General features: G+C 44.5%; 1 protein-coding gene across 1 annotated transcript in view; it reads right to left on the bottom strand.

Annotated features, from left to right (window-relative positions):
• plcb1l (phospholipase C beta 1-like) overlaps positions 1–12,500 on the bottom strand; it is a 137,273-nt gene that overhangs the window by 30,670 nt on the left and 94,103 nt on the right. Inside the window, exons 13-18 of the mRNA XM_062551363.1 lie at positions 12,441–12,500; positions 7,416–7,590; positions 2,976–3,043; positions 2,236–2,332; positions 1,954–2,038; positions 1,580–1,704 (exon numbers count right to left, since the gene is read on the bottom strand). The exon at positions 12,441–12,500 is cut by the window's right edge and continues 25 nt beyond it. Coding sequence (XP_062407347.1) covers positions 1,580–1,704; positions 1,954–2,038; positions 2,236–2,332; positions 2,976–3,043; positions 7,416–7,590; positions 12,441–12,500 — 610 coding nt within the window. The remainder of the gene's footprint in view (positions 1–1,579; positions 1,705–1,953; positions 2,039–2,235; positions 2,333–2,975; positions 3,044–7,415; positions 7,591–12,440) is intronic.

Genomic DNA, 12,500 nt, shown 5'->3' with positions numbered 1-12,500 from the left:
AGGCAATACAGAAAACGGGCTTAAAGTTTAAAATACCAAAATATTCCTTTAAACGTCTGCACTCTCATGCTCTGCTAGTCGTGTATTGTTTGTATAATGACAAATGTCAATCCTCATATTGTAAGTCACTTTTCACAGGTGTCAAACTCAAGGCCCGCGGGCCAAATGCGGCCCGCCACATCATTTCATATGGCCCGCGAGAGCTTACAGGGTCTGATACAGTATGTGGCCCGCGAGAGCTTTAAAGGTCTGATACAGTTTTTGCGTATAGGCAATACACTGCAATACAATGCACGCACGTGAGACTGACAGGGAGGCAACATCAACCACCTTCCTCTATGATCAGTGTAACTGGCTACATCGGATGTGATAGCAACGCGAACGTGTGAAAACAAAATAGACCAGTATTCTAAACTATTTTAGCGAACGGAGCGCCTTCTTGAATTTCCCCTTGGGGATCAATAAAGTATCTATCTATCTATCTATCTATCTAAATTACGCGTTCGGTTTAGCCTGCCTGTGAAACGCATGATTGTTTGAAGTGCGTGTGGTTCTTTGAGAGGGGAATCGATGTAAGTTACTTTGATTTCAATTGGTAGTTGTAAACTACGTGATACGTTTACATCTACGTTTAAAAAGCATACAGAATTGTGTGTAGTCCTATCCAAAAAAAATCCAGCTTCTAAACCTTGCTAATCGAGCAAATGATTGTTTGGCCAAAAGTGAGCCAATTCCGACCTAGAAAAGGTGCATTCAGATCAGGCAAGCATAGGTAGGCTAGAAGTTTGTTGTAATCCTGTTGCTTTGCATTTTAAACTTATGGTTACATCTGGCCCTTTGAGGGCAACCATTGTGCTGATGTGGCCCTCGGTGAAAATGAGTTTGACACCCCTGGATCAATGTATCTATCTGCTAAATTAACAAATTAATAAATGCAAATAGTGGTAGTAGGCTAGATATAGTAAAGGACTGTTCACACCAAGAATGATAACTACAACGATAACTATAAATAAATATTGTTCTCGTTAATATGATTGATGACGTTCACACATAAACCATAACCATAATGACATGAAGAACGATATCGTTGGGGATCAATTTCAGAGCGATTCTGAGAACGATAAAAAGCTTCAGCTTTTTATCAGAACCCAATCAGAACCCATCACATTTTAGCCATCATATTTATTAACACAAGGAGAGACTTTTTTTAATCGTTGGTCAATGTGAACGCGTTTATCGTTATGGTTATAGTTATCGTTATAGCTATCGTTCTTGGTGTGAACGGCCCTGCAAGAGTAGAAGCAGTACAGGTGGTCGTTATGGTAACTGTAGTGGTGGTGGCGGCACTGGTGTTGCTAGAGGCAGTTCTTACCGATCATCTGGAAGTTGAGGGCCACCAGTTGGTCAGTGTGAATGCTTGTATCGTTATGGTTATTATAGTTATGGTTATTATAGTTATGGTTAAAGCTATCGTTCTTGGTATGAACGGCCCAATAAGAGTAGAAGCAGTGCTCGTTGTGGTAACTGCATTGGTGGTGGCTGCTAGAGGCAGTTGGTGGTTGCTAGAGGCAGTTCTTACCAATCATCTGGAAGTTGAGGGCCACCAGTTGGCAGCCAGTGTTCCAGAAGACCTGGGGCATGTAGTTGGAGGAGTCGTAGCGCGTGCCCTTGGGGTAGATACGGCTCAGCTGGAACTTGTTATACCTGAGGAGATCTCGTTAAGGGGGACAGAGCCGTGAGTGTGTGTGTGTGTGTGTGTGTGTGTGTGTGTGTGTGTGTGTGTGTGTGTGTGTGTGTGTGTATGTGTGTGTGTGTGTTATGTGCGTGTTGTGTGTGTGTGTGTGTGTGTGTGTGTGTGTGTGTGTGTGTGTGTGTGTGTGTGTGTGTGTGTGTGTGTGTGTGTGGTGTAAGTGGTGTGAGTGTGTGAGGTATGAGTATGCAGTAAAAGGATACTCTACAAACTCCACAGGGGACTTAGTAAGGTTCTCCAGGGCCTTGGTCTCCACGAAGGATGACATCTCATAACTCCGATTGACCTCTGAGGAGAGAGGGATGAGGAATGCTCATGTACATACAGTGTGTGTGTGTGTGTGTGTGTGTGTGTGTGTGTGTGTGTGTGTGAGAGAGAGAGAGAGAGAGAGAGAGAGAGAGAGAGAGAGAGATATGTGTGTGTGTGTGTGTGTGTGTGTGTGTGTGTGTGTGTACATGCATGTCTATAAATGACCTCAGACTTACTCTTGGATCCCTCAAAAGAGTTGAATTTCACCGGCTGAATGTAGTTGACCAGGTTGGACATTTCCTCAGTTGCAAACGTCTCACTGCCAGCTGTGTCCTACAGAGGACAGACAACAACAGACAAATCATTTCCTCACACAAAAGGACGCAACAAGCGACACACTCAAATCACGCAAGAAACACAGTGAGTCGTGAGGAGGGTTACAACCTGCCTGCTTCTTCATCATCAGTTGCTACTTCAGTATAGTACTTCTATAGTACTATACTGAACTATACAGTATAGTACTATAGTATACAGTACTATACAGTATAGTACTTCAGTATAGTACTTCTATATTTTGTTAGCATATTAACAGTATTAATATTATATTATTAGTCTATAAAGCACTGAGTGGGACAACTGTAGTATACATGGCATATCACTGGCATTTATTATGAGTAAAACATTTAAAAGGAATAGATGGTGAAAAGATGAGCCACACTACTGACTGTCCCACTGACTCTACTAGGGACCATCCTAGCTTGTACTATGTAGAAATCACCACTAGAGGGTGATCTTGCATCAGTCTTCAATCTCCATCTGCTGCAGTGGCTCTGAAAACCACTTTGTGCAAAGAAGAAAGGGGGACAGGACGGATAGCAAAAAAGAGAGACTGGGAAAGTGTGAGAGAGAGAGAGAGAGAGAGAGAGAGAGAGAGAGAGAGAGAGACGAGGAAAAAGAAGAAATGAGAGAACTGTACCTCATCCACTGACTTTTTTCCTTCTTCATCTTCATCATCCTCTTCCTCGCTGTCCACCTCCACCTCACCTGTCACACACACAATCCAAACAGTATATATAATGGTGAGTGTTTCAATAAGTGTAGAAGCGGGTGCGCACATCTGAATATTTTAAAAGTAGGTTCTGGACTCAAAAGAGTAACAGTAAAAAGGCTCCAATATTATTTCTTTTATTCACCACATGTGACGTTTCGGGCCACACTGCCCTTCCTCAGACAACTGTCCTTTTTTTGAGTGTTTCAATAAGCACATGTTCACTCACAGGACAAGACTGCCACTGACAGTTGCAGTTAACAAAGTTAAGTGAAGTAGTATTAGAAGTGTACAAAATGTTCTGATGTGACATGAAATAAAAGCACATTTAATGTCAAATCCTGCTGTTGAAAAAAAAACCAACAACATGTGTGCTTGTGTGTGTGTGTGTAAAGTGCAGTGATGGTGTAGCATACGTACCGCTAAACTTCCTCCTGTGTGAGCCCCCCTCTCCTGCCTCAGGTGGGGACTGTTGTGTGGGGTCCCGCTCACCTGGCTCATGGTTTGTCGACCCTGTGAGGACAACAACATCAGGTCCAGGGGCTACACAGGCTAAATGGTGCCACCCACTTCCAGTGGCTTATGATAAGCTAGGCTAACAACATCAACAACAGTCCCATCAGTCCAGGGGCTACAGTAAGGTGACTGGATGTCTGAGACCAAAACCGGGGACATAATCCCAAAAATGTGTGTGTGTGTGTGGGGGGGGGGGCATTTTCAGTATGACTACCAATCTGATCGAAATACACAAGTTTTATCTTCAAATAACGGAGATATGGGTCTGCCTGCTTTGGCTGAAGGTTCAACATTTCCCAACAGCTTTAGCACTCTATCTTTGTCCTAGCAAGTGCAATAGACGTACTGTACGCACTGCAGATTTGGGCCAATATCTTATAGATTTTATATACTTATTTCTTCTGGGGAAAAACAAACTTTTGTGACAGTGACTTCGATTCGATTCGATTAGATTCAGCTTCATTCCATTTACACTGTAATTCAGGGCATAAAGAGCCTGTAGCAAGTTACCACACTGTTGACATATTTTTGTTAAATATGTTGACACGCTCTTTTCACTGTAACTGTTCATTTTTTATTTATCATTAGTCACTTTTACCATTCATTTTTTTTATTAATTGTAAATCCACATGTAATGACCATTAATGACCAGTAGATGGCTTTGTGGCACTTCCAAACATTTGAGACTGAAATGATGCTTCCAGGAGTGGCCATCGGTAAATGGCAGCAGTATCGACCGCACTGCCAGTTATCATTCAGCAACTCACAGTTCTGTGCGCTAATGTCTACTGCAGCACACATGAAAACAACCGAACCCACAGGAGAACGGGAGGAGGGAGAGAGGGAGAGAGGGAGAGAGGGAGGGAGGAAGAGAATCAATACAAGGGGAAGATAAACTACCGATATTGACTCAAGACACACAGGGAGGAGAAAATATTAAAAAAAGGCTGCAGTAAAAGATTAGTGCACTCAATATAACCCTGGCGTTATAGCTGTCTCCTATGTGTTATGTTGACAGTGCTAATATGTTTTTTAAAGTGTGTTGGCCATTGCAATGTTCCCTTCACTCATGAAACAAATTAAACCTTTTTCCCTCTGTGGTCCTTCAGTGATAGCCCGAGTTCCTCCATCTCTGACCAACTGAAGCCCAATCAGTTTTACAGGAACACCTGGGGACTGAAGTCTTTGAGGTTCTGTTCAAAACTGGTAGAAATGTGGGCCGATTCACAACACAGCACTAAGGTTCAAAGAATTCTGAATGAAACTAGTTCGAGACCCTGTTCTCTCTTGAGAAATGCCCTTATAGGGTCAGCTGTAGGTGGTGGAACTGTAGGGGAGAAGTTGCAGCTGTAGGGGAGGAGGTGCAGCTGTAGGGAAGGAGGTGCAACAGTAGGGAAGGAGGTGGAGCTGTAGGGAAGGAGGTGCAGCTGTAGGGGAGGAGGTGCAGCAGTAGGGGAGGAGGTGAAGCTATAGGGGAGGAGGTGCAGCAGTAGGAGAGGAGATGTAGGTAGGAGGTTACGTGTGAGTGCTGAAAGTGTCGCTGCAGGGCAGAAGGAATATGTGCATTCATGGGTTTCATCAGGTCCATTTCGACAGGTGTATAAAATCAAGCACCTAGATTGTGAATGCAGACTGCATGGTGCTTGATTAGCACACCTGTGGAAAGGGACCTAATGAACCCCATGAATAGGGTAAGCAGTGAAGAGGAGGTGTTACCATGAGGAGATGCACCTGCACAGAATAAAGAAGGCTCACACATGCTGGGGGTTGATAAAGCTAGACGATTCACAAGAGGGTGATTTCCTATATATGTTAGGAGTCCAGAAGTAGCTAGGTCCTAACTCCAAAGTTTAACTATTTATAACCCGTCCGAAGGAGTGTTTCACTGGCATCAAATACAATGGCAATCATGAGGAGGTGTGATGATGAGGAAGTGCAATGGTGAGGAAGTGCAATGGTGAGGAGGTGTAATCATGAGGAGGTGTGATGGTGAGGAGGTGTAATCATGAGGAGGTGTAATAATGAGGAGGTGCAATGGTGAGGAAGTGCAATGGTGAGGAGGTGTGATGGTGAGGAGGTGTGGTGAGGAGGTGTGATGGTGAGGAGGTGTATTCATGAGGAGGTGTGATGTGAGGAGGTGTGATGGTGAGGAAGTGTGATGAGGAGGAGGTCTGAGGAGGTGTGATGATGGTGAGGAGGTGCAATCATGAGGAGGTGTGATGATGAGGAGGTGCAATCATGAGGAGGTGTGATGATGAGGAGGTGTGATGGGGAGGAGATGTGATGGTGAGGAGGTGTATTCATGAGGAGGTGTGATGGTGAGGAGGTGTGATGGTGAGGAGGTGTGATGGTGAGGATGTGTATTCATGAGGAGGTGTGATGGTAAGGAGGTGTGATGGTGAGGAGGTGTGATGGTGAGGAGGTGTGATGGTGAGGATGTGTATTCATGAGGAGGTGTGATGGTAAGGAGGTGTGATGGTGAGGAGGTGTGATGGTGAGGAGGTGTGATGGTGAGGAGGTGTATTCATGAGGAGGTGTGATGGTAAGGAGGTGTGATGGGGAGGAGGTGTGATGGTGAGGAGGTGTATTCATGAGGAGGTGTGATGGTGAGGAGGTGTGATGATGAGGAGGTGTGATGGTGAGGAGGTGTGATGGTGAGGAGGTGTGATGGTGAGGAGGTGTGATGGTGAGGAGGTGTGATGGTGAGGAGGTGTGATGGTGAGGAGGTGTATTCATGAGGAGGTGTGATGGTAAGGAGGTGTGATGGTGAGGAGGTGTGATGGTGAGGAGTTGTGATGATGAGGAGGTGTGATGGTGAGGAGTTGTGATGATGAGGAGGTGTGATGGTGAGGAGGTGTGATGATGAGGAGATGTGATGGTGAGGAGGTGTGATGGTGAGGAGGTGTATTCATGAGGAGGTGTGATGGTAAGGAGGTGTGATGGGGAGGAGGTGTGATGGTGAGGAGGTGTATTCATGAGGAGGTGTGATGGTAAGGAGGTGTGATGTTGAGGAGGTGTGATGGTGAGGAGGTGTGATGGTGAGGAGGTGTAATCATGAGGAGGTGTGATGGTGAGGAGGTGTATTCATGAGGAGGTGTGATGGTAAGGAGGTGTGATGGGGAGGAGGTGTGATGGTGAGGAGGTGTGATGGTGAGGAGGTGTATTCATGAGGAGGTGTGATGGTGAGGAGGTGTGATGGTGAGGAGGTGTGATGGTGAGGAGTTGTGATGATGAGGAGGTGTGATGGTGAGGAGTTGTGATGATGAGGAGGTGTGATGGTGAGGAGGTGTGATGATGAGGAGGTGTGATGGTGAGGAGGTGTGATGATGAGGAGGTGTGATGATGAGGAGGTGTGATGGTGAGGAGGTGTATTCATGAGGAGGTGTGATGGTGAGGAGGTGTGATGGTGAGGAGGTGTGATGGGGAGGAGGTGTGATGGTGAGGAGGTGTGATGATGAGGAGGTGTGATGGTGAGGAGGTGTGATGGTGAGGAGTTGTGATGATGAGGAGGTGTGATGGTGAGGAGTTGTGATGGGGAGGAGGTGTGATGGTGAGGAGGTGTGATGGTGAGGAGGTGTATTCATGAGGAGGTGTGATGGTAAGGAGGTGTGATGGTGAGGAGGTGTGATGGTGAGGAGGTGTATTCATGAGGAGGTGTGATGGTAAGGAGGTGTGATGGTGAGGAGGTGTGATGGTGAGGAGGTGCAATGGTGAGGAGGTGTATTCATGAGGAGGTGTGATGGTAAGTTGGTGTGATGGTGAGGAGGTGTGATGGGGAGGAGGTGCAATGGTGAGGAGGTGTATTCATGAGGAGGTGTATTCATGAGGAGGTGTGATGGTAAGGAGGTGTACCTGCACTGGGTGAGGAGGGCTCACACATGCTGGAGGTGTCACTGTAGGGATTGGACGTCTGCTCCGTGAGCTTCTTCTTGGTGCTGCCCTCGTTCTTGTGGGATTTCTTCTTGTTCTTGATCAGGATCTTGCCCAGCAGATCCATAGGGCTGGGCAACGCCACACCCGGCTCCAGCTGTATGATGTCAGAAGCATGCATAACAGTGGTGTTATACACACGCTTATTAAGCATTATTTTCAGCCAGGACATGTTGTAAAATATGCTTATTAACTATTTATAACAGCAAGAGCATGTTATAGACATGCTTATTAAGCATTTTAGCAGCTGAGGAGAAGTTCTACTTAACTGCTGGAACAGGTTATAAAAACGCTTACAAAACATTCAGCAACAGAAGGAAGCAGAGGATACGTTCTGTTAGCATGTCTATGTGAATCAAAATGATGTGCTACAGTTGGGATATAAATAGATTTGGAAGAAGAGTAAGCAGAAGGCAGAAAAGGTTCGCACTCTGAAAAAATAGACATACGTTTTTGCTGAAAAAGATTTTACTGAGCAGACGTTTCAGTCATTAGGCTATTCTCAATGCTCTCAGCAGAAGAGTAAGCATGCTAATACATCTGGAAATGAATATGCATATCAAAATATCCTTCCTTATCTAACCTTTCCTAATACCATTGTAGGAAGTTGTTAAGAGATGAATTTGCATTTAACCTTCTGAGTTTCTTTTGCAAGCGTTAATCAAACTCACTTTACAACCAAGTTACAGCCGCAACAACGTCCTTTACCAACCACACCCCCAACAGACTAAAGTAAACGGAAGGTCCACTGGTAATTTGCTCATATTCACACACACTGGAACACACTTCACCCATATAACACTCACCTGAATGATACACTCAGATCCCCTTACAGACTCACTCATTCTATTCAATTCACTGCTGAACTCGTATCCACACAAATGTAAACACAATCACTGACACAGTTTTTCAATTACGAGGTCACATTAACTTATACCATTTGAATTCAGACGAAGTCATGGAAACAAGCATATTTAATTTCTATTCAAATATTCCCTGAAAAACTGGAAATTCAGTGGCCTACATAGCCAGCAGTGTCTGTGCTACTTCAAAAGCCACACACACACACACACACACACACACAGACACACACTAATGTTCAGTCGCACGTTTCATTCATATTTCATTTCCACGCTCAAATCTGTGGAGCTGCTGAGGGCTAGCCGAGTTATCGCTCCGCTGGTGCTCTTGATAGATCCATGCATGGAGAAAGAGAGAGAGACAGAGAGCGAAAGAGAGAGAGACAGAGAGCGAAAGAGAGAGAGAGAGCGAAAGAGAGAGAGAGAGAGAGAGAGAGGGAGAGAGCGAGACACCTTTGAAGTTGGACAACTTGTCAGCGTCTTCCTCCTCCTCCCCATCCTCTTCTTCCTCCCCTCCCTCCCTCCCTCTCTCCTCCCAAACTCATGTCAGAACGACATTAACGGCCCAGAGGCATGAGGAGTGCTATTGCAATCACTCCAAAAAAATAGGAAGTTTGAAAAGCGCAAGATCTTTGAATGCCTTTGTGTTTCTTCTGTGATTAAATATGAGAGAGACTGAAAGAAAAAATGAGAATGTCAGCGTGTGTGTGTGTGTGTGTGTGTGTGTGTGTGTGTGCGTGTGTACAGAGCATGGATTAAAGTGAAAAAAAATCATCTGACTGAAATTTTTTTGTAAAAAAAAAAAAAAAATTGACACACGCAAGTGATACAAATCAAAGGGCCTTAGCATATACCTACGTAAAATAGGCCCATACAGACTAATTGTACCCTCCGTTTACAAGTAACACATTTTAAAGTAGGCCTAGCTATTCAATACTGACCCCCCCCCCCCCCCCCAGCAAAAAAAAAAAAGTTAAAGGGGGTTGGGGGGGGGGGATTGGGGAGATTAGGGCCAGCATTATGCCTAAAATACACGTATGTCTCCAAAACATTCCTCATCTGTTATCAGACATGCATGAAAACAATTAAAACTCACAGCCATAGGTTATTTACCGTCAGGTAGGCCTCTGCTATTGAAGATTTGGAATAATTGATTTGAAATGTAATATGCTAAAGAATTCTGATGTTTTCTGATGTCAGGATATAATTTGGCAGTGTGATTAGGCCCTAGGAGGTGACATGTTGTTTAAATAGGTGCATGTCGCTTTAAGAGGTTTTAGTTTTTGGGTAAGAACGTGATGCACGGCATGAATGTTCCATATGGTTTTTCTAACCGTGTTGGTCGTGTCAATTATATGAGTATGAACTGTGCTGTTTGTTATAATAAACATTCAAGAACATTAACTGGAAGACAAGACGTTTTTATAAGAACACGCGTTAGTAATAGGACTCCTATACGTTTCGTTAATTGGAAACGGACCTACGACTTTCTCTTTGAAGAAGACAAATTAGGCAAACTTTAGGCTATAGACATAGCCCAAGCTACTGGATCCTTTTGAATTGTATAAGTTAACCTTGTTGGCTTATTACAATTAGGCTATTTGTAGAGAAATTAGCAGTTAAACTTAAACAGTAGGATAGCCGAGGCGTGGCGCAGACACACACTTTCCCGTAGTCTGTGTCTGCGTTTCGGGCGTACCCGACTCTATTAATATTAATAATGACCGAAAGTAGGCTATAGCCATGTTCTTTTTGACAATTCATCTTTAAGCTCCCCAACACTGCCGACCTCTAAGTAGCCTAATTTGATGAGATCGGGGACGGGGAACTACACAGCAAGTGCGGACAAGAAGTCATCGCAAACAACGCAGACCTTTGCGCAGTGCGTGGATGTCTGTCCTGATGCTATTATATAGCCTACAATTACAACTGGCGAAACAACTGTTTGTTTTAATTTTACTTCTATGAAGAACAATTAGCCCAAATCATAGACTAATTAAACTGAAAAAACAACAGCTTTCCTGAACTTCTGCATAGCTTGTTTAACCTACAAAAGCCTATAGGCTGCGGTTCCAATAGGCTATCAGGACTGTTCTTTCATCTGTTTCAATAGGTCTTTCTTTCGTTTATTATTGTATCATTATGATTATGATGATGATTATTATTAGTAGTAGCAGCCTAATAGTGGTAGTAGTAGTAGCAGCCTAATGTTCATCGACGCAGGTGCACCAACGCACTTATTTATTTATTTATTTTGCGCATTGACAGCGCCTCCGGTTGACGGAAATCCGTCGTAGCGACGGAAAACTTTAATCCATGGTGTACAGAGTGAACTAGAATGAGAGAGAGGGAGAAGAAGTTGAAAAGATCATGTGTTTGTGTTTGTCTGAGTTTGGTAGGAGAAACAGAATTAGTCTGTCTGTGTAAAGTGTGTTCAAACTCAAACAGGCCAAGAAAAGGAGAAAGGGAGAGAGGGAGACAAAGAGAGGGATAGAGAGAGGAAGAGATGGGGAGAGGTAGGCAAAGAGAGGGATAGAGAGAGGGAGAGAGGGAGAGGTAGGTAGAGAGAGAGGTAAAGAGGGAGGAAGGGGGAGAAGTAGATAAAGAGAGGAATGGAGAGGTAAACAGGGAGAGAGAGAGTTCTGTCGTTATCTTTTGTACAAGATCTTTCCACTCAGTGTTGTTTGCCTGGAGCAGTAATTGAGCTTGTACCTTTGTGTCTGTACCTTTTCTTATCACTGGGGGCCAAGCAGTGAAGCTGCATAGGTACCTATTGTGTGCTTTCATTTTCTCATTAGTGGTGGCCAAGTAGAGCATCTTTTAGTCTGGCTATCACCATACTAACCTCAATCTTTTAAGATTGAACATTAGTCTGGGGAGTCTGCGCTTTATTTCTACTGCACAAGAGGTGTGATCAATGGCATAGTTCAAATGACTGTACTCTTGGATAGTCCTTCAACCAATCAGACCAACAATTCGGGTGCGTCTTTTGGATAAGCTAGTTTGTGGTTGGATCCAAAGGTTGTGGACAGGAAGCAGGGGAGATAGATGTGCAGGTTTCCAGCCTGGAATCCTTGGATCCAGCCAAGTTCAACACACTCCATCATGTTCACTTCCCACCATATTGGATTCAATCAAAAACTTAAAAAAGCGTTTTCACATGCCAGCCACCACAGACACAAATAGTCTCTCTCTCTCTCTCTCTCTCTCTCTCTCTCTCTATCACACACACACACACACACACACACACACACACAAACACACACCACAGAGACACCGCAGAAAGCACTCCATTGAAACTGATGCCTATGAAAAGTAGAGATAAGCAAAAGATGAAGGGGTGGAGGGAGAAGGAGGGAAAAGGAGGAATGAGATGAAAGTGTAAAAGAAAGAGACAGAGAGGTGAAGAGAGAACAGTAGAGAAAGAGTGAAGGGGCCAGAACTGTTAATGTGTGTTTGTGTGATAGTGTTTGTCTAATGTGTGTGTGTGTGTGTGTGTGTGTGTGTGTGTGTGTGTGTGTGTGTGTGTGTGTGTGTGTGTGTGTGTGTGTGTGTGTGTGTGTGTGTGTGTGTGTGTGTGTGTGTGTGTGTGTGTGTGTGTGTGTGTGTGTGTGTGTGTGGTGGTGGTGTGTGTGTGTGTGGGGGGGGGGGGGGTAGTGTTACACAACATGCACTGAAAGGGGGGGGCACAATAGCACAATGCAGGCTTTTGACTGGTAGCTAGGGCAACTGAAACAAATTGAGAAAGAGAGACAGATAAACAAAGAGAGAAAGGGTGACAGGGTTTGTGTGTGAGTGTGTGCATTTGTGTTTGTGTGTGCAGCGTCTGTGGTGCATGAGTATGCGTGTGTGTGTGTGTGTGTGTGTGTGTGTGTGTGTGTGTGTGTTTGTGTGTACAGTGGATAGTTGTGGTGAGATAAGCCTGAGTAACTGGCCAAGCACTGAGAGAGCTGGAATTCATTTCACTTTAACCCACATGAGAAGTGACTGCACCACAGCTCAGATAAGACGTATCGACACAGCAAAAGGTGGAAAATAAGGCTGCAAGTGTGTGTGTGTGTGTGTGTGTGTGTGTACATCACCTCACCGAGTATTTCTCAAGTGGATCTATGAGCAGTGCTTCTCCAAATATTGACCGGCAGTACTC

This window comes from Sardina pilchardus, chromosome 12, assembly GCF_963854185.1.
Source record: "Sardina pilchardus chromosome 12, fSarPil1.1, whole genome shotgun sequence".
Lineage (NCBI taxonomy): Eukaryota > Metazoa > Chordata > Actinopteri > Clupeiformes > Clupeidae > Sardina > Sardina pilchardus.
The sequence above is the reverse complement of the archived record's forward strand: the minus strand, read 5'-3'. Positions and strand labels throughout refer to the sequence as shown.